The sequence below is a fragment of the Mesoplodon densirostris genome, chromosome 2, assembly GCF_025265405.1.
Source record: "Mesoplodon densirostris isolate mMesDen1 chromosome 2, mMesDen1 primary haplotype, whole genome shotgun sequence".
In the NCBI taxonomy this organism is placed as follows: Eukaryota; Metazoa; Chordata; class Mammalia; order Artiodactyla; family Ziphiidae; genus Mesoplodon; species Mesoplodon densirostris.
In genome coordinates, this window is record NC_082662.1 from 62464600 (window position 1) to 62487940 (window position 23341).

Below are 23341 nucleotides of genomic sequence, written 5' to 3' on the forward strand. Positions count from 1 at the left end.
TTCTAACAATTTAAATTTAACTTATTACATCTTTTGAAGTAGTATGGTAACCTATAAAAACAAAACTTAGAATCACATACCAATACCCATTTATCAAAAATCAGAAAAGGAGGAAGAGGGGAATGTAGAAAAAAAATAAGAAGCTTAGGGTTTGAAAAGCAAAAGTTAAAAAAAAAAGATATCATTGAGGAAAAAAGATTTTAATGCATTCCAAAAATAAAGCAATTTTCATTTTCCCAATTCTGTGATGACTTTTTCTTCCTCCACGTAAACTGAACAATTAGGCTGTCTATATCTTAAGTTACCTCAGCATAATCTGAGAGTCTAACACAGTACTCCAAAGGCAGCATAATCCTCTGAACTGAAAAATGGAAAGTCTCAAAATTTTAATTTTGGTTTTGCTATCACTTACTCCCTGATTTTAAGAGGAATTTCTAGGTCGAATGTTTTCCATCTATAATATGCAAAAAACAGTCCCAAATACAAGATGGATATTCTGTAGATTATGAGATAAAGAAAAAAAAACTATTAGTTTTTCTGTTGAAACATGCTATATACACATAATGTTAAATTTGGAGTGATTATAAAATTATTTAACACTTTACAGTATCTGAAGGGCTTCCTTCAAAAACATGATTTCATTTCATCTACACCAAAACAAAGGCTTGAAATAGGTGGGGCAGTTATTATTATCCCCATTTTTAAAATGAAGAAACTGAAGCTCAGGAAAGTTATATGATTTGCCATTTCAAACAGTTAGGAGCCAGTACTTCAGATTCCAATTTAAAGCTTTTCCATACCTAAAAACTCAAACTGGAATAATTTAGTCACCTTCAGACTTGCTATTAACCAAGTCTGAGGCTATTTTCAGCCAAATACTGAAGGAGAAAGAGTAGAGTTTGTGGGCTCCACTACCTCTAAATTAAACTTAACGCCGGACCTCAATATTTCTTAACTTCCCCTTATTTCTGGGTTGCCTTTTCTTTTTTTTTTTAATATTAGGGGCTTAAACAAGGGGAGGAACCATGCCTAAACTCTGGAAAAAAGCTTGATAATCAAATCTAATAATAGAGATTATCCATTTTTTTTAATCCAAAGTGTCTAAGCTAAATCTAGCCAATGAGTTTAGTTTTTAAAATTATAGATGACATCTAACCATCAGGTGCTAATAATTTGACATGAAATCAGTAAAAACCTTTATCAACAATGAAACAGATGGGCTGACTCTTTTGCATCAAAGTCAAGTTCTCAAAGAAGCAATACTTTAAACAAGTACCTCAGTGGTTGCATAATGAACTTGATTATGCAACATTTATAATGTGTTTATAACTATAGATCATATGCACAATTTCTGGAGTAATTACATCCATTTCTATTTCTTCATGTAACTGAAATGTCACTTTTAAAATATTTTAGAACATTTTGCTCAGCAACATAAAGTGACTATCTTAGAATTCAAACCACTAACAATTACTAAGACAATCAATTAAAGAGCCAGTACACTCAAGGGACAACCTCAGTTTAGGATCACCAAGAATGACTGGGGTCTTTACAGATAGAAAAAAACAGGGTGAAAAAACAGTACTCAGGCTTTTGACCAATCTAACTTAGACCTCTTTTATTATACAGTGCTATTACAAACCTTTCTTTCTCTCAGTATTCTAGAACACTGGGACTTCTGAATAATTTATAGAGTATAAAGGACTATCAGAGTTAACAAAACAAAATCATGTGTGATCTTTTTTTTTGGCTGTGACATGAGGCTTGTAGGATCTCAGTTCCCCAGTCAGGGATTGAACCCGGGCCACAGCAGTCAAAGTGCAGAGTCCTAACCACTAGACCACCAGGGAACTCCCTCATGTGTGATTTTGATGGAGCCAAAACTAGCCTGATGAGCTAAAGTTGTTAACAATATTAGAAAAAACTGATTATATTTAGGGATTAAAATTTTACATTTAGAGATTAAACACTAGAAAAACCTTAATCACCCATGCTGTACAGTATTATGCAGCTGTTAAAAAAAAAATGAAGTATTTCCTCATGAACTAAAATGTAAGCTATCTATGATATATTAAGTAAAAATGACAAAATGCATAATGATATAATAGTATGATCCCATTAAAAAAAATAATGCTGAGGATATATATACATATATACATTTATATTTATATATATGTACATACACACACGTTTGTAAGCATTGAAAAGAGTTTGAAATATTCATATGAAACATTAACAGTGGTTTCTAGAGTTATCAATATCTGATTTATTTTTATGATTACTTTATGATTTATTTTTATGATTATTTTGGTGATAATAAGCATTCAAATATCTTTAATATCATAAAGATTAATTCAGATGCTTTAAAAAACACACATAAGTACACTATATTCAAACCTATACATAGATTACATTAAAAAAATATTTAACCCAAAAGTTAGTGGTTTGGATAGTTGTTTACTTAGTAAAGTAGAGGTCACTAGGATCAAACTTCCTATTTGGACACGAAAGTTTTCTCCCTAAGTAGACTCATGTTTAAAATGGGGAGGAGAGAAAACTTACCTTGCCAAGGTGAATCAATATATGACTGTAAAATATCTAGGAATTAACGCCTTTCATAAATAAGTGGAAGAGTGTGCAACCAAAAAGTATGTTAAAACAGTGGCTATAAAGTATGCAATAAAAGCAGCAAACGTGATTGAAAGATGACAAAACATACAAAATCAATTAATGTTAACCGAATTCTTCACATTCAGGGATCTAAATACTATATGTCAAACTTCCCTAAATTCAGTAATCTAATAATCCCATAATTATTCTTCTCTTCCCTCTGAAAATTCCTTTATTAAATTATTATAATATTTGAACCAGCATTTTATTTAAAAAAAGAGAATTTTTAATCTTAAAAATAATAATTATGAAAGTTACTAATCAGGTTAGGATAATTAAGTATTACCATAGGGCTTTATAACCATCACATTCAACATGATGAAAAATATCTTAATTTCCTTAGGGCAATATTTGTTATGTTAACATTTCTATATAATAGTTATTTTTGCACTTGCATTTCTGCATACATAAATATTTCATAGTAAAATATAGCACACTCTTACCCCAGCTTTGAAAATCCCAGTGAAGTTCTAGATAAAAGTCACCTAGCTGAGAAATGAAATATGAATAATTATTGAATGCACACCTTCGTTAACAGCTCTTATACCTACTTAATATTTTGCTTTAAAAAAATGTGTTATCATTAAAGGTCTATAGACAGGAATAAGAAATAATTTCAATGTATGGAGTTGGAGAAAGAACCAAAAATATATATATGGTTATTACTTAAAATTACATTACAATAGCAGACATTACTACACATATCTACAAAGGAAAACTCACACCACTCTAGATTTTACAAGAACATTTTAATCACATAAGAACATATCTGAAACTGACAGGCATTTAAATTTGTATCAATAAATATTCCATTTCGCATAACAATAAGTAGTATTGTAAAGAAACTTAATAACTTTAGAAGTGTTATAAAAAAAATCAGTAACTTCCAGAATGATTATTGTGTAGGCTCATAATGGTCTAATAAAATCACCCACTGCAATAGAAACTTTTTTTCTATAAAGTGATAATGCAGGTTTACTAAATCTGAAATAATATGTCATCACATGAGATCTATAGAGAACGTTTTTATTTCACAAATTAGAAGCTAAACATCAAAGACTATAACTGTTCAGGGAACTATTAATCAAATATTGTCAAAAAAATTTATCCCTTGAGATTTCAAAAACAAAGCATACCTAAAAGAAGACATAGTCATGATGATATATCTTTCTCCCACAGTTCTTTCACGCATCCAAAATACAGAGGAAAAAAACAACAGAAAATAAACCTCTCTCCCTTTCTGTGCCAGCACACCCAGCTCTTACCATCATGAAGTAGGACAGACAAAAAGAGTTTTGTTACATAAAGAAAATGCAAACTGCTCCTAAAGCAGTAGCACTTCAGCTCATAGAAAATCTTTCAATCCAAAGGACAAAGGAAAACTACTGCCATTAATTATGACTTACCTCCTTTTTTCTTAGAGCTCTTACCTAATTTATTGAAAGCAATAATTCTTTATCTGCCTTCTAAGATCAAAGCAAATAATGCTTCCCATAAGATTACACATCATAATCAGAGTATTCTGTAATGTCATTATTGCTTAATTGAAGCACGATTTTTACCACTCCTTGACCCTTAATAATTAGTGAGAAATTAAACTGTATTTTTAAAATGCTTAAAGGTACACTTGCAATTACCCTTTAGGGCAAAATCAGCAAAGAAATTTAGCCTACCTCTTTCAGGGCTTTTAATAATCGAGGTCGTTTTTCTTCAACACTTTCCCTGGATTGCTGCTTAAGCTTCCTTAAAAGAGCTGTAACTAAAATTTAAATTTAAAAATTTTTTTTAATTTAAAATAAATTTCACCATGCTAGATTGCCAATTACACCTCAATAAAAAATTTATGAAAAACAATTTCACCATGCTAGGAAACACCACTGGCTTATTACAGAGATATAATATAGATATTGTGAATAAGTTAGAAAATACCTTTAGCAAAACTTATGATCCTCAAGGAAAATTGAAAACAGATACCTCGACATCAACTTATTCATACTAGTTTTGCTAGTTTTTAATCATCAGTAGGCTTTATCTGACTGAGTCAAGATTACCAATCTCAGTAAGATGATGCAGTGTCCTGTTGTCAACACTGATCTAAAAGATGATCTCAAAGATAGATCTCAAAAATCCCACTGGACATTATTTTTCTAAAAATGTAATTATCTGCAATTGTTACCAGTTGCATCTGTTCTTCTTTCACTTGAGGCTGTACTCTCACATACCACCAACATAGCATAAAAAATACTAAAATGAATCCTATTCTATCTGTGAAAAGAACTTTTGACTCTGATAAAACCTGAAACCCCCCAGAGCGTCTTCTCAACAGTTAAGAGATGGAGATTCAGACAAATTGCCTAAGCGCAAACCACAGCATTACTACTTACTAGCTGTATAAACATGGAACATTTACTTAATTTCCCTAAACTTCAGTTTCTTTTTTTCATATGTCAGTTAAGAATAAAGTGAAATCTGCTACATGGAGTTACTATAGAGGCTCTATATAAATTGCTTACTACTGTGCCTGCAATTAGGTAAGTATAAGTTTTGTTTATTAGAATAAAGGTCTAAAATTAACTAGCAAAATCAATCAATCCCTAACATTTATTGAAATAAGGGAAAATATTAGACTTGAATGAAATAAGATGAAAAAATGTACAGAGGGGGGTAAAATGTATACATCAATACATGCTGATTTCCTCCTGGTCCTGTTTTCATATACATATATATACATACAAACAAATAAAAATACTATTATTTTTACTATTTTACAGTACGCACTCTTATAAACTACTTAGTGCCTTATATGGAATACAGAAGTATAAGGGGAGTATAAGGTTGGGGGGAAAATAATGTGGAAAGAAGACAGTGATAAAAGCTTATTAAATCAGATTTGTTTTGTCCACAAAGGCCAAATTAGGAAAAGCTCAGGGAAGAATATGAGAAGTAGTAGAATCTACACTTATTTTTAACCACAGGTCTAACTTTAATCCCAATGTATTTTTTTTTTTTTTTTTTTTTTTTTTTTGTGGTACGCGGGCCTCTCACCGCTGCGGCCCCTCCCGCTGCGGAGCACAGGCTCCGGACACGCAGGCCCAGCGGCCGTGGCCCACGGGCCCAGCCACTCCGCGGCATGTGGGATCCTCCCGGACCGGGGCACGAACCTGCGTCCCCTGCCTCGGCAGGCGGACTCCCAACCACTGTGCCACCAGGGAAGCCCAATCCCAATGTATTTTTAAAAGCCAAAAATCAAAGAGCAATGTTTAAATTACTAAAGGTCTTTTGGGACAGAAGAGGATGAGACCTAAAAGTCAGGGAACATGGGACCTAGTTTCAGTTACACACTAGCTCTGTGATCTCGGTCAGCAGTTCCCAAACACAAGTCTACATTTCAGTGGCCAACTAACTGTTCAAGTTTCCAGTGATATGCAGCCAAATGAAAAAACTGGGTACCAGAGTGGATTTCTTTTTCTTTATAAATTATATACTTTTTTTTTAAATTTAAGGACTATTCTTTCATTTTTGGTTTCAAAGTGTCTTTTTTTTTTTAATGAAATTGTGATCGCAGAAGAAAGTACTTTTAAAGTTCTTATATGCTAAAATGAAAAAGTCAGCTACTCTACATCAATCCTTAAATAAAATTCTTTTCTGGTCTATAAAATCCAAATAGTGTGAGAACCAATGACCTATAAAACATTAGGGTTCTTTACAGATTCAAATTTATATGAATCTGGTTAACCTGCATGTTCATTATACTTTAACTTTAATATCAAAGTGATATTACCTAAATGTAGTAGAATTCTTTTTATAATTGTTCTCCACTATAAAGGCAAATACTTTTTTAATAAATGTTTATTCAATCTACCTTGCCTTCAAATTCAAACAGACCCCTGTTGACATAAAGAACAAAAAGAATTAATTTCCTAAATAGGAAAGATATCAATGAAAAGCAGAAGTCATGTAGTTTCCATTAACTAAATATACTTAATTGACTGAAGACATTTAGTAAATAGAAAATTATGTTAAAATAACCAAACATTATTAAAAACGTAGTGACAACAACTATATATAGCATAGTAACGTATGCAAAGAAATTCCTGTTCTATGAGACTTCACATTAAAAATAACGTCACCTTGTGGAAGCAGAAACGAACACTCAGAACACAATTAGGGACTTCCCTGGTGGCACAGTGGTTGAGAGTCTGCCTGCCGATGCAAGGGACACGGGTTCGTGCGCCGGTCCGGGAAGACCCCACATGCCGCGGAGCGGCTAGGCCCTTGAGCCATGGTCCCTGAGCCTGCGCATCCGGAGCCTGTGCTCCGCAACGGGAGAGGCCACAACAGTGAGAGGCCCGCGTACCGCAACAACAACAACAAAAGAATCCGCCTGCCAATGCAGGGGACACGGGTTCGATCCCTGGTCCAGGAAGATCCCACATGCCACGGAGCAATTAAGCCCATGCGCCACAATTACTGAGCCTGCTCTCTAGAGTACGCGAGCGACAACTACTGAGCCTGTGTGCCACAACTACTGAACCCACGCGTCTCGAGCCCGTGCTCCGCAACAAGAGAAGCCACCGCAATAAGCCCGTGCACCACAACGAAGAGTAGCCCCTGGTCACCGCGACTAGAGAAAGCCTGCCCACAGCAACGAAGACCCAAAGCAGCCAAAAATAAATAAAATAAATAAATTTATATAAAAAAACACAATTAGACAAAATTACCATCATATTTGGGGAGAGGGTCAATATTTGTACTCCCATACTGTAAGAATCTTATTAACAGTGATTGATAATGAAAGTAAAATCAGCTTTAGAGGATTTGGATGATATTAGACAGAATTCATACAAAGACTCAAATGAAGAACTCCAGAAAAACACAACTAACTTAACTTTCTCTTTCTTTCTTCTCCCATATAGAGTACTTATAAAGTTTTCAGTTTTTTGTGTCTAAAGTTTTTGGAGCTATGCCCTACTGCTCCAAGTATTACTTAAATGTGTATCTTCTGCCTTCCACTTCCTTCTGTGCTCCAGTCTAATTATCTCCTACTTCTTACTTGTACAGTTCCACCTGCATATACTACAGAAAACTCAAACTCAACAAACCTAACACCAAATCAATTAAAATCCATACTGTTCTTTTTCCTATTTTCTGTATATCAATTAATTAATGAGATAGCCATTAATTCATGATAAAGGCTTTGGAATTACTCTGAATCCTTCCATTACTACCAGTATCCAAGAGATAATCAACCACTGTAGATTCCTTCATTTATCTTTCTAATCTATCCCTTACTTTTCTAAACACACTGTCTCTTCTTTAAGTCAAATTTACCACATTTGTTCTAAAGATTGTTTTTCTAAAAATCTCTTGCCTCCCTACTCAATTAAACAGTCTTCGGGCTTATCTAATAATGTCAATTCCTGCTTTAAAGTCTTCTGAGGTTTTACAGTGACTGGAGATTGAGATTAAAACCTTGAAAAGCACATAAAGCAGATCTCAGTCAGTGTGGCTCCTTTACCATCAAACTTCATCTCTCAAAACTACACTTCACCCCTTCACCCATGGTTGCCATGTAGCCTCATTTAGGGAGCCACACTGAAATATACATTGTTCCCTAAAACGTGCCTTGTTCTTTACATTTCCATGCTTTATATATATTCTGCTGTCATAGGCTAGAATGTCCTTACCCACCTAAATTATTAACTCCTAAAATCCTCTGAGACTCAGCTTAAATAAACCAAACACCATGCCAAAACTGAAATTACTTTCTCCCTCATCTTTTTTCCTCTAGTACTTTGCGAATACTTCAGAATACTGCAGAATATTCATTGGTTTCTCTCCCCCAACTAAGATGAGTTCCTCAATGTCAAAGCTAATTGCACATTCTTACTACATTTCCAATGCACCTGATATGTACTTAAGAGACAAATAGACAATCCCTACCCTAAATGAAGCTTACTGCCTAATGAAAGTGACAGGTAGCATTCTGGCATAGTATACGGGCAGAGAAAGCTTCCTTGTACTTGAACTGAGATCTGAAGAATTATAAGGAGCTGGGGCAGCAGGGGAAGGATGTGTGAATATAAGAAACTGAAAAGCCAGCAGAGCTGACATACAGAAACCATGTGGAAAGAACAAGATAAGGATGGAGATTAAAAACTGACATTATCATACTAGATCTTATAAACCAAGTTAGAGATTTTCGTCTTCATCTTAAGAATAAGAATTTTTAAAGGGTTTTAAGTAGGAAAGTAACATGACTAGAAAAAGAAACTAGAAGAAAATATAATAACTCTCTGGGTGAAATTATTTCCTTTTTTTCTTCAATAATTTCCTAATTTTCTACGACAAATGTTATTACTTTCTTAAAAGAAAAAATATTTTAAAGTTTTGAACATCTCAGGAGAGTTATAGTAAATAAAAATCCTAATATAATACTTTTCAGAAACATGTTAATTCTTGATTAATCTCAAATTTTCTTTGCAGTTTTAATTTTCTTTGTTCTAGGAGCCAGAAATGAAAGGATGAATAAAAAAACATATTCATGACTTGAGTTCTCACAAAGATTATACCATCAGGATACAGCGTAGGGAAAAGACATTGAACAGTTATTTAGAAGTGTGCTGAGTGCTGCAAAGGAAAATAATGGACCACTTTGAAAACATATAAGAGAAGTTAATCTACTTAACGAGTTGGGAAAAGAAATATAAAGTTGAGACCCAAATGAAGAAGACTGCCAGTTCCTGATAAGACTGCAAACCAACATAGACTGCTCTTTCCCTCCAAACTAACTTTTGATGTGCTACAAAAATAAGACAGAGGCTGATAGAATTCCTAAAACTACCCTAACATAAATATACCACAATGAAAATCTGTATAAACTATGAGTAAGTCCTGGAGAGACAAAAAGACAGCTAGGTCTCAGTATAGGTAAGAACTGGAACCACCAACAGTCAGGGATGGGGTGCAGGGAACAGACAGATTAAAGGAGTCAAAAGGTACCAACTTCTAGTTATAAAAGAAATAAGTCATGCGGATGCAACGTACAGCACGGTGACTATAGTTAACAATACTGTACTGCATATTTGAAAGTTGTAAAAGAGTATATCTTAAAAGTTCTCATCACAAGAAAAATAGAAGTACTGTAACTATGTATGGTGACAGATGTTAACTAGATTTATTGTGGTGATCATTTCACAATACATACAAGTAATCAATATGTTGTACTACTGAAATGAATATAATGTTGTATGTCCATATATATTTTTACTTACGTATACTTATATAATATATATGGTAATTATATATATATAAAGTCATGAATAATTCATTTATAAGTTTGTAAGTAACTGCAAACTTCTCATAGTATGGAAAGTTATGCTGAATGACAAATATCTCAAATGCATCCCTTCATATTTTTAGAAAACATATCAACAATAGTAATTTATATTGCTTACTCATCTGTCTATCTCCATAACTGATGGCTTCTGCCAGCGGGCTCCATCCCTGAGCATTTTTCACCTTTACTGGAGCATTGTGAGCCAAAAGTAAATGGGCACATTCTGAAACATAAAATGGTGATAACATCAAACATCATGCTATTTTCAGAATCTCTAAATTAAAAAATCATGTAAAAATTCAAGAAATCAAGTTAATATAATAGATCTATGATATAAGTACTATACTATAGAGAATTAAATATTTTTTTAAATTCCTCTGTATCTAAACCAGGTTATTTCAGATCCTTAGATTCAAGAAGTATCTATTCTATTACCTGAAAAGAAATTGGATCTCTCTGCAAAGAAACTATTATATTCCCTAATAATTGTTCCCAAGGATATTTTGAGAATGTTTCCATACTATAAAAGACAACCCAAGAAACTCAAGAGTAATTTACCTAAAAATTTCTACTATCTAATAAGACCCAAAAGAGGATTTGTACATCTGCAAGGTCAAATGGAAAGCTCATTATTTATTTCAGGGGAAAAAAAAGTATTTTCAAAAAGAATCACTAATGTTTCCACAAACCCTTATTTTTCAAATTTTATAATTCGTTTATTTCAGAAAAACACCCAAAAGGGACAAAAATTTGTTTATGACTACAAGGACAAATCCAGACAGTCCTTCTAGTAATCAAACAAAGTCTAAGGTATACTTGGCACAGTCATCCACTGAAACTTAAGGGGAACACTGAAGACTGTGCCACAAGTGACAGAATAATTACATATAAGAAAAATCTATGCTCAGGACACAGTTCCCAAACCACTGGATTTTTCTTTTACCTCTTCTTTTTTTTGGGGGGTGGGGGGCCGTGTCCTGCGGCATGCAGGATATTAGTTCCCGGACCAGGGATCAGGAATCGAACCCACGCCCCCTGCAGTGGAAGCATGGAGTCCTAACCACTGGACTGCCAGGGAATTCCCAACACTGGATATTTTAGGATGCACCGAGGGATCTCTGGCCTCTTGGATCTTGGCTGATAAGTTTAGGGGTGGTGGGTATAAATCATTGCTCTCAACGTTTCCAGTTATTAATGGGAAAATTAATGTACATAGTACTTCATCAATGGATTGTGTGGTTTCAATTGTTTTGTTTATATAGTATTTACTGTTCTCAACTCCAGTGGCTGGGGCATTTCCAACATTTAACACTGAGGATACTTGGTAATCTGAACCAAGTCTTAAAATAAGAACATAATATATGACAACATGAATAAAAGTTTTGTACAAAAGAAAAAAAAAGTCTAAGGCATAGACACTTGTATACATTGAGGAAATTTGTTTTTAATTCAAAATAAAAAGCATATTAACAGGCAGAAAAACATTTGAAACCAAGGCTCATGGGAAATTTAGGATGGCTATCCAACCTAAATTCCCTAAATGAATGATTCATTCACTCACTCAGTCTTTTAGCAAATATTTACCAAGTGCCTATTATATGCCAATTCTAAGTACTAGGTCCTGGATATAAGTAGTGAGAAGAAAGATAAGATCTTGCTATCAGAGAGCTCCAATATTAAAATATAATTAAGTAAACTAATAAATAAAAAAAGATAATGATAAGTGCTCTGAAGGAAATAAAGGTGTTATGACAGTTGTAATGTAATGCAGGTGAGCTGAGGTGGAGGAAGAATGACACTGTTTTAGCACTATTCCTAGTAATAGAAGGAATATCTACATTAGCAGGAAATTATATTAGAATAAAGTAAAATAAATACAGAAATTTCACAAAGGCGTTTAAGAAAGTCTGCTACAGCTTCCCTGGTGGCGCAGTGGTTGAGAGTCCGCCTGCCGATGCAGGGGACACAGGTACCGCAAAAAAAAAAAAAAAAAAAAAAAACTTAGTGGCAGTAATAGTCGGATAACTTAAAATTATGTTTCCTAATGTGATACAATATAAAGTTCATATGCCTCTGCAGTATTCTTTCCAGAAATGTTTAACCTGAATCTAATCAAGCATCGATACTTAATTTTTGATTCATAGAAAAAACAGAGTATAAGGAACAAGTTAAATAACATTATGAGAAAATAATCAGGCAAAACTAAGATGGGAGACATTCTACAAATTAACTGGGGAAGACACTTCAAAAAGGTACAAAGGAAGGGGGAAAAAAGGTGGGCAAACTTTTCTAGATTATCTGAAACAAACAACCAAATGTAATGAGTGAATCCCAATCAGATCTTGATTCAATATAAAACACCTATAAAGGACATTTTTCGAACAACTGGAGAAATTTAAATATGGATTGGATATCAGATATTATAACAATATTATTATCTTTCTTAGGTGTGATAATGATATTGTGGTCATGATAGACAATGTCCTTATTCTTAGAGATGCATGCTGAAGTATTTGGTGGTAAAATGTCATGATGCTTACATCTAGTTTTCAAATGTTACAGCAAAAACAGTAAAATAAATAAATAAATATATATATATATATATATATATACACACATATAAAACACTAAGATAAAGAGAAAAATACAGCAAATATGATAAAATGTGAACAGTTATTGAAGCTAGGTAGAGAGTATTTGAATGCTCATAGTGATAATATTTCAGTTTCTCTGTATATCTGAAATTATTCATAATAAAGCATTGAAAGAAAAAAATGAATAAAAAAGACAAATATTAAAAACAAGAATGAATTTAAGGGCCTCCCTGGTGGCGCAGTGGTTGAGAGTCCACCTGCCGATGCAGGGGACACGGGTTCATGCCCCGGTCTGGGAGGATCCCACATGCCGCGCAGCGGCTGGGCCCGTGAGCCATGGCCGCTGAGCCTGCGTGTCCAGTGCCTGTGCTCTGCAACGGGAGAGGCCACAACAGTGAGAGGCCCACATACCGCAAAAAAAAAAAAAAAAAATGAATGAATTTATGTCATCCCAATAGACTGAAAGAAATGTCTACACTGCACTGCTAAATCATATATCTGCTCAATGGAAAAGTATATTATGATCACATGTTTTTATAAAGGAATAAATAAAAACTACACATATGAATGTGTGTTTATATACATACACACATATATGTATATAATAATAAGCATGGAGAAGAGTATGGAAGAATACCTAGCAGGCTGTTAACACGGGTTACCATGTTTAATGGGAGAAGGGGGTTAATAAGGAGAGAAGATGATAGAAAGACCAGCTAAAAATAATTTTTTTAATATATAAATAAATAAAATGGACCCTCTAGAAGACCTAAATAGACATTTCTCCAAAGACATACAGATGGCCAACAAACACATGAAAACATTAACATCAGTAATTATTAGAGAAATGCAAATCAAAACCACAATGAGGTATCACCTCACACTGGTCAGAATGGCCATCATCAAAAAATCTACAAACCATAAATGCTGGAGAGGGTGTGGAGAAAAGCGAACCCTTTTGCACTGTTGGTGGGAATGTAAATTGATACAGCCACTATGGAGAACTGTATGGAGGTTCCTTAAAAAACTAAAAATAGAACTACCATATGACCCAGCAAACCCACTACTGGGTGTATACCCCGAGAAAACAATAATTCAAAAAGACACACGCACCCCAATGTCCACTGCAGCACTATTTACAATAGCCAGGACATGGCAGCAACCTAAATGTCCATCGACAGATGAATGGATAAAGAAGATGTGGTACATATATACAACGGAATATTACTCAGCCATAAAAAGGAACGAAATTAGGTCATTTGTAGTAATGTGGATAAACCTAGAGTCTGTCATACAGAGTAAAGTAAGTCAGAAAGAGAAAAACAAATATCGTATATTAGCGCATATATATGGAATCTAGAAAAATGGTACTGATGAACCTATCTGCAGAACAGGAAAAGAGGTGCAGAAGTAGAGAACAGACTTGTGGACACAGAGGGGGAAGGGGAGGGTGGAACGAATTGAGAGTAGCATTGGCATATATACACTACCATGTGTAAAACAGATAGCTAGTAGGAGCTGCTGTACAGCACAGGGAGCTCAGCTCAGTGCTCTGTGATGACCTAGAGGGTTGGGATGGTGGGGGTTGGGGGGTGCGGGGTGGGAGGGAGGCTCAAGAGGGAGGAGATATGGGGATATATGTATACGTATAGCTGATTCACTTTGTTGCACAGCAGAAACTAACACAACACTGTAAGGCAATTATACTCCCCCCCAAAGGAAAAAAAATCAAATAAATAAATAAATAAATAAAATGGACACTCTCCTAAAGAAACCTACCAGGGGGTTTTATGTAAATATGTGTTTGTATGCATAAATAAAGAAGTTGGGGAACATGAACATGGATAGATATCTATAGACTTTGTATTTCATGGTAAACTTTTGAGTGAAAGGAAAAACATGGCAAAATACTACATGCAGTGATTCAACTTCTGTAAAAACAAACCAAGCCCCTGTATTACAAGGAGGAAGGTGTGCAAGGATGCCCACTAGGCTATTAATGTTAATTACATCAGAAAAAATGTAGGAGAGATGATGTTTTTTATATACATCTTTATACTGTATTATTTCAATTGTTTCATCAAGCATGTATTAACAACCTAAAAATCATTAAAGAAAAAATTTTAGTTTAAAAATATTAAGAAAGAAGACGCACAACAGTATCTAAAGCAATATACCAATTGCGTAAACTAAGGTATAGAACTGGTATGATTTATATATACGTTAAAGATGTCAACCGTTTTCTCATACGCCACAGACCTTGCCACAGGCCTTTCGCGCTCACATCACAACTCAACTGATGTAGAAATGAGCAACTAATAAAAAGCCAGAAAATCATAGGTATGCCATGATCTCTGATCTAGTCTCATACATTAAAAAAAAAAAAAAAATGGAACAATCAAATGCTCTCTCTCAGCAACTGTAACAATGAATAAGAAAAAAAGGTAGTTAACAACCAGGCAGTAAGGCTTAAAAATGCACAAATGTGCCACAAAGAAGTTATGACTTGAGGAGTCTAAACAAAATGAAAATATGAGAAACTGAAATCACATATAAATATACCAGAGCTATACAGGTGACAAAATATAGAGAGTGAATGGGATAAATAGGACAGCTGGGAACAAAACAGAATATTCAGAGAGACCCTTATGAAAGTGAAAAATCATACTAATTCTAGACTTATTTCAGAAAAAAAATGGAAAACTGCCGTTCCAAAAAAGACTGAGAATAAATTAAAAGTTGCAGCAACTGGTTTGAAGAATTTTTGTGATGTCTAACCATTAGGATAAGAATTAAAGGTTAGTTTTCTAGTTCACCTCCTGAAGATTCCTGAAATCTTTTAAGTATAATGTTTTTCTCCATTTCACTTCAAATCCATAGTTGAAAAACTTGCCAGCCAACATGGCGAACATGGTCAATAGACTCAGAAATTCAGAAAAAATCAGACTTCATGGTGAAAAATAAGGTTATTCAGTAGGTTAAGATGAGTGACAGATGTAAATAAAGGTGTACAAGTCATAGGGTATCTCTCTTTAATTCAGTCAACAAATATCTGAATACCCTGGGAATTTTTACTGTGTTTACAAAAAAGTATACAAACAGAAAGTGCCCTTCAACAGTGAAGTCACTAAAGGCATAGTATATCTCTAAAGGAGAAGATAAAAGTGGCACAGATTCAATAATGGTATAATGTAAAATTGCTTTACAGAATTAAGTATAAGGTCGATGTTTTATCTTCCACTACATATTTCAATCTCACTCCTATGCAACCAAATATCAAAAATATTAAAAGGTCAAAAAGAAAAAAGCAAAAAAGAGTATTCAACTGGAAAAATATAAATGGAAAATTATAAATTGATCATTATATTAATGGCTGTACGTACTCTACATGAAAAAGACTCAGGAAGAGCAAATACTGACATTATTTGCAGATCCTGAATCATCTAACCAAGTGTTTCCCAAAATATGTTCCACAGAACTCTAGTTTCTCAAGATACTTGTGAAAAAGAGAAAATACCAAATAACTATGGGAACAATGACTCTATATCCAACAGAAGGCTCCAATTCAGAAGGTCACAATGAATATTAGCATATCAAAAGTTCTAAGAAGGTCCACAATAAAGAAAACTGCTTAAAACTTATTAACTCACTATTTTCTGATCAATTTGACCTGGAAACACTATTTTCCTCTAAAAACTTATCAATATCCAATGAAACTAATTCTGTGAAACACATTTTGGATAGGCTGATACAATCCTATGATGAAACCTAACAATACTTCTACTGAAAATTAGAACACTTAGACCTAGGATGGTAGATATGTTTAATTTCATATTCGAATCCTGGTAAATCCATATTTACTATTAAAGTGCTAAATTTAGAAGAGTAATCAGACTTGGCATCAAATTAACTATATTTTCCACAAAAACAGGAGGAAAGCACAATGCATGTTAGCTAACTTTGATTTAGACCATTTCCTTTTTTGAATGGTTCACAGTGAAAAGAGAGCAAGGCAATTCACCATAATAATTAGGAATCCAGGCTCTGGGACAAGATACTCCAAGTTCAAGTCAAAACTCTGCTACTTTACCCTGGGAAAGTTGCTTAACTTCTCAGAGCTAACTTTTTCATCTGTAAAATAGGAATAATAATAGTATCTTCCTCACATGATTGTTGTGTTAAATGAGTAAACATACATAAAACACTAAAAAAAAGCATCTAGCATATTGTAAATGAATACATTCCCATTATTTTCTAAAGTTCTGATCGAATGTTCTTTGAAAGAAAGCATAAGTTTTAACTGGTCAAATTTAGCTAACTATATCTGATATCTTTTCACCAAGGTAGCTATACTAAAGATGACTATCATTGTCTGCCCTGCCAATATTCCTGATAAACATTCTTCCTCTGTATTCCTGATTTCCTCTTCTACTCCCAACTCTCACCCAAAGCCAGCCAAGCTAAAGCTAACTTCACGTGAGTAAATATATATCCCAAACTCAATTCATGAGATTCCCAGTCACTCATCACTGTGACTTGGCTCGACATGAACTAGACCAATCAAACTTTTTGTTCAGAAATTCAGGAACCTAAGAAACTGAACTACTTGGTGGAGAACACTGAAATCAGAAAGCCTTGAAGGTTTAGGAACCTAGAACAGTTATTTTGGGTCATGGTCAATTTCACTAAACAGAAAAATCAATCAAGAAAAGGGAGAATATATATATATAAAGAAAGAACAGCAGATGCACCATAAGAGACAGACAGATGATAGATGATTGATAGTTTGACAGACAAATAGATGGATAGATATACATATCCGAAGGGAAGGAAGGAGGAAGGTTGCGGTGGGGGGGCGGGGGGAGGAGGGAAGGAGGGAGGGAGAGAAGAAGAAGGGAAGGGAGGGAGAGAGAGAGGAAGGAAGGGAGGAAGGACAGAGGGAGAGAGGAAGGGAGAAAGGATGGCTGATCTTCCAGACTGTCTTGGTTACTACTCTTCCTGAGACACAGCTAGTCCCCATAGCTTGAATTTCTATAATATGTAGCACCTTAATGAATCTCTCTTTACTTAAAAGTTACTTGACTGTTCCTTGTAAGAAGGAGAAAAAAATAGCATAAATAAATAAATAAATAAAGATTTGAGCCCCCAGTTTATGTAGTATTAAATTTCCTACAAATCATATGCTTTACCTAAGCACAAGAACTTAAAACCAAACCAACAAAAGAATTTTTTTTCAACAAAGCAAGTTCTAGTAACATCCTTCAGATCATCATACATTCAAATGTTTACAGTAACAGCCACATTACACTATATAACAATAGATGTTCATAATGATACAGCTAGATCATCAGAAAAGTGTTAACAAAAATTAATTAACCTGTTTAAAAATTCAAGAGTATACGTTTTCCAAAGTTTTTTTATCAAACACATCCAAAATTTAAAAATCTAGCACTCAAAAGGTTGCCAATCAGCCATCTGGAATCCTCACTTTCCAGGGTTATTGGGAATCCAGATAACTAAGACTTATTGCATCTAGGAATAGCCTTAAAAAGTAGATCTTTTAAATCACCTGTCTATGAGTTGTTGCTTTCCTTTTTTCTTTTTGGAGAATAGGTAAGTACTAACTTTTTATTATTATCTACCATAAAAAATCTAGACTTATGAGTTTAGATATATAAAATAGTCCATATTAAAGAATCTTATAAAACTCTTTGAATATTAAAAGTATTACAGTAATTAATAAAACTTAATATTTGGAAACAAGAGTCTCCTGAAATTATACTTCCTTGATAAAATAACCAAGAAAAAAAAAAGGCATAAGATTAGCACAGGACTCCCACTAACTCTTTGAAAAAAGTGCTATGAAAAATGAGAAAGTATTTGTGTTTTTTAATATACTGAATCCTAAACTCAATGAGCACATCAAATAATCAGGTGAATTTTTTAAAACTCAAAACATAAAACTCATCTTAAAATATTTAAACTGACTATACATGAGTGAAGTTAAACAAAAAAAGAAAATATTTACTAACCTTTATTTCCTAACATCACAGCAAGATGTAAAGGAGTGTTTCCTAAAACAAAAGCAAAAATAAATTAAATTAGTGTAGAAACATCAGAAAAATTATTTTAAGGTGGTTTCAGCTCCTTCAGAGATTTCACTGACAAATTTAAGCAAAAATAATGTGACCACAAAATGATCCTGCTTATGTGGCAAAGTGAGGGTCAGAGGATGCCATGCTTTCTAAACACAAGGTATCTTACTCCTCCTCCCCCCACCTCCCGTAAAAGATATCCATTTTGCTTTTGGGATTTCTTCTCCAAACAGATGTCAGATTCCTTTGCTGCTAATTTCTCTATTATATCAATCTTTGTGCATTCAGCATACAATTTAAGTACCTTACTATATATATACTCATCCTTGCTCATAAATATCAATAAGACCCAATCCCAGTCCTCAAGTTTTAATAAATAAAAGAAAATGAAAACACTAACTGGAAAAAATATATGCACCCCCATGTTCATTGCAGCGTTATTTACAACAGCCAACATATGGAAACAAGCAAAGTGTCCATCAACAGATGAATGGATAAAGAAAATCAGTGTGTATGTGTACACACACACACACACACACACACACACACACAGTGGAATATTATTCAGCCATTAAAAAAAAGAATAAAATCTTTCCATCTGTAACAACAGAGATGGACCTTGACGGTATTATGCTAAGTGAAATAAGTCAGATAAAGACAAATATTGTATTATCTCATTTACATGTGGAATCTTTTAAATACACATATATACTGAGAATGAACTGGTGGTTGCCAAAGGTGGAGAATGGGAGGGTAGGCAAAATGGGTGAAGAGAATCAAAAGGTACAAACCTTCAGTCAAAAAAATGTCATAGGGATGTAATATACAGCATGACTATTATTATACTGCATGTTAGAAAGTTGCTAAGAGTAGATCTTAGAAGTTCTCATCACAAGAAAAAAAATATTTTGAACTATGTATGGTGATGGATATTAACCAGACTTCCTGTGGTAATCATTTCACTATATACAAACATGAAATCATTGTTATACACTTGAAAGTAATAAAATGTTGTATGCCAATTATACTTCAATTAAAAAAAAAGTATATTGCAAAGGTAAACAATTTCTTCTGTCTCAAAATGCTAAATCCTAGGTGGGTCTGTAGAAGATACACATTTTCTGTTTTACTAAAAACAGTACCTTGTTATTCTAAACATTTATTTTGTTTCTGATCAGCTCCAGAAAAAAAGAAAAGAAATCCACATGTATAAGTATAAATTTCCAATTTGATTGGTCTAGAATAAGATCGTCTTCCACCTTTTCTAAATATTAAACTATTTTCATAAGTTTGCATTCACATTCTATGACAATTTATCAAAACCAAAAAGCAGGGCCTCCCTGGTGGCGCAGTGGTTGAGAGTCCGCCTGCCGATGCAGGGGACGCGGGTTCGTGCCCCGATCCCGGAGGATCCCACGTGCCACGGAGCGGCTGGGCCCGCGAGCCATGGCCGCGGGGCCTGTGTGTCCGGAGCCTGTGCTCCGCAACGGGAGAGGCCACAGCAGTGAGAGGCCCGCGTACAGCAAAAAAAAAAAAAAAAAACCAAAAAGCAGTCATAAAAAGTAAACAAACTTGTTGACAAATTGGTGCCAGAAACAAAAGCTCAATACTATGCCAAAACCAAAGCCTTTACTTCGGACTATCATTCTTAATTCCCACCTCTTTTCTAGTTTAAGCTCTCATCACCTTACCTGAATATCTACTGCAACAACCTTCAAGTCTCCCTGCCTCAAGTTTTGCCCCATTTCAATCTCCTCTCTGTATTGGAATAATAATTTTAAAACAAAAACTTGACCATGTTACAGTTCCACTTAAAAGGCTGGAAGTGGTCCATATTTTATCCTTAACATGGCATAAAAGGTTCTTGAGATATGTCCTTACCTACCTTTCTTCTCCTATTTTCTTCCTTACCCTGTATTTCACCTGAACTGCATGCAATAAATTCTCCAATAAGCCAGGTTCTCGATATTCTACACACATTTTATTAATCCTCCCTAAATATTCCTTCCTGATCTGCCTGGCAAGTTAATACTCACCTTTTAGGGTTTAGCTCAAACATCACCTATTCACTGAAGTCTTCTCTAGACAATCAGATGTCCCTCTGCACTGCTCCCAAAGCCCTCTATACCTATCTTTTTTTTTTTTTTTTTTTTTTTTTGCGGTATGCGGGCCTCTCACTGTTGTGGCCTCCCCCGTTGCGGAGCACAGGCTCCGGACGCGCAGGCTCCGGACGCGCAGGCTCAGCGGCCATGGCTCACGGGCCCAGCCGCTCCGCGGCATATGGGATCCTCCCAGATCGGGGCACGAACCCGTATCCCCTGCATCGGCAGGCGGACTCTCAACCACTTGCGCCACCAGGGAGGCCCTATACCTATCTTTTTATTGCAGCACTTTTCACACTAAACTGTACTTTTAAGTTTTTGTGTAAACATCTGTCACCTTCATTAGACATTAACCTCAGGATAACTAGATACATATTTTGTTCATTTATGTATATGAAATGCTTCCAATACACATCTTACATTCAAAATAGTCAATAAGCATTCATAATGAAGGCACAAGAAAAAGTTCTGACTATAGAAACAAACCTTAAAAATATCAAATAGTTACAGAAACCTGATCACTAAAACGCAACAGGCATTACCTTAGGCAAGGGTTGCAAACTCAAATGTTTCCATAATTAAGTAATGTAATTGTAAAACTTTTGGTGTTATTTTTCCTAAATGTTTACACGAATACACTTGTAAAACCATCTAGCCCTGGAGTTTCCTTTGAGTGAACATTTTTATTATGGATTCATTGTCTTTAATAGTAACAAGAGTACTTATGTTTTCTAATTCCTTTTTGTGTGCATTTTGACAAATTAAATTTTTCATGGATTCTGTCCATGTCATATAAATTGTCACCTATTGTCATACATTTTGTTCACAATATCCATGATTTTTTAATGACATTAAAATTTATGCAGATGCCCCACTTTTCATTCACATTTGTTACTTCTGTTTTTTCTTTGATCAGTCTGAGGTTTATTAATTTTATGCACTTTTTTAAAGAACAAAGTTTTGGCATGTTGCTACTTAATGTCTGTTTTAATTCAATAATTCTTGCTCTTTTATTACTTCTTTTCTTCTATGTTATTTGGGTAAAATAGACTCAACTTGGGAAATTAAGCAAGTTAAGTTGTTCTTTTTCTAATTTCTTGAAATAGATTCTTAAATGCTGGATTTTTTTACCATTTCTTAGTATATTTACCTTTTTATTAATAATTTCTAGTTTACTTGCACTGTGATCAGAGAACAGACTCAGTATAATCTCAATGTGAAACATGTTGAGAGTTGCTTTATGGTCAAGTTTGGTCAATTTTTGTAAATGTTTTCTGTAACCTTGAAAAGAACATGTATCCTAAGGGTTTTGGGTACAGCATTTCATATAAACCTATTAGATCCAGTTTGTGTTGTTCATATCTTTTATATCCTTATTGGTTTTTTGTCAGCTTGTTTAAGAAAGAAGAATCTTAAAAATATCCCACTGTAATTGGGGGTTTCTATGTCTTCTTGTACTTCTAGGAACTTTGCTTGATATATTTTCAGCTATGTTACTAAGTACAAATCAAATCCTTATACTTTCCTAGTTCAACAAATGATTTTCATCTTGAAGCACCTCTCTTTATCTCAGATGTTTTCTGCTTTAAAACCTACTATGATGTTAATATAACTATTCCAAATTTTTTGATTGATATTTACATGAAATATATTTTTCACTCCTCTCACTTTCAATTTTTACATATTGTTATATTTCAGATGTGTTTCCAACTGTATGTAGTTGGGTGTTTTTTCATACAGTAAGACAATATTTGTCTTTTAACCAGAGCATTTAATCCAATTTCATATGTTATACTTACTGATATTATTGGAGTTTAAGTCTACCATCCAGCTTTGTGCTTTCTATTTGTCCTGCTGGTTCCATGTTCCTTTTTCTCATCTTTCTTACCTTCTTCTAAATTGATTGTTTTCATTATTCTATTTTGTTTTTTTATCTGTGGATGGAAGGTATATATTTTTTTATTTTACTATTCTTTTAGTAGTTATCCTAGAGATGCACTGTCCCATATGGTAGCTACATGTGGTTACCGAGCATTTGAAATGTGGCTAGTCTGAACTGAGATGTGCCACAAGTGGGATTTTGAAGACTTGGTATGAAAAATAAGAATGTAAAATATCTCAATAATGTTTTATATTGATCATCATGTTAAAATAATGTTTTGGATATTTTAGGTTAAGTAAAATGTAGTATTTAAAATTAATTTCACCTACTTCTATTTTATGTGGCTATTAAAAAACTTAGTTATAAATGTGGTTTGCATTGGCTTTCTATTAGACAGCACAGCTCTAGAGTTTACAAATATGCATCCTTGATTTATCAAAGTCTAATGTTAAATGGCACATTCCCTTCTTGAAAGCAAGTCATCGACCTTAGAACACTAACTTCATTCCCTCCATCCAGATTTATATGCTGTTATCTAGTGCCATGAGTCTTCATTTGTACCTTATAGAATCAATATTCATTTAAGATTTCTTACCACTTTTATTGCTCTTCATTCCTTCCTACCTCTCTAGCCTTCCATTAGAATCATTTTTCTTCTA

At 34.1% G+C, this 23341-nt stretch overlaps 1 protein-coding gene and 1 non-coding gene across 2 annotated transcripts in view; both read right to left on the reverse strand.

The window, feature by feature from the left end:
* Positions 1 to 23341, reverse strand: part of ANKRD13C (ankyrin repeat domain 13C) — an 81910-nt gene that overhangs the window by 37583 nt on the left and 20986 nt on the right. Inside the window, exons 2-5 of the mRNA XM_060089962.1 lie at positions 18636 to 18677; positions 10128 to 10232; positions 4344 to 4429; positions 3114 to 3159 (exon numbers count right to left, since the gene is read on the reverse strand). Of these exons, the coding sequence (XP_059945945.1) occupies positions 3114 to 3159; positions 4344 to 4429; positions 10128 to 10232; positions 18636 to 18677 (279 nt within the window). The remainder of the gene's footprint in view (positions 1 to 3113; positions 3160 to 4343; positions 4430 to 10127; positions 10233 to 18635; positions 18678 to 23341) is intronic.
* TRNAQ-UUG (transfer RNA glutamine (anticodon UUG)) lies at positions 1779 to 1850 on the reverse strand. Its single transcript has one exon. It is a non-coding gene; the product is annotated as a tRNA-Gln (tRNA).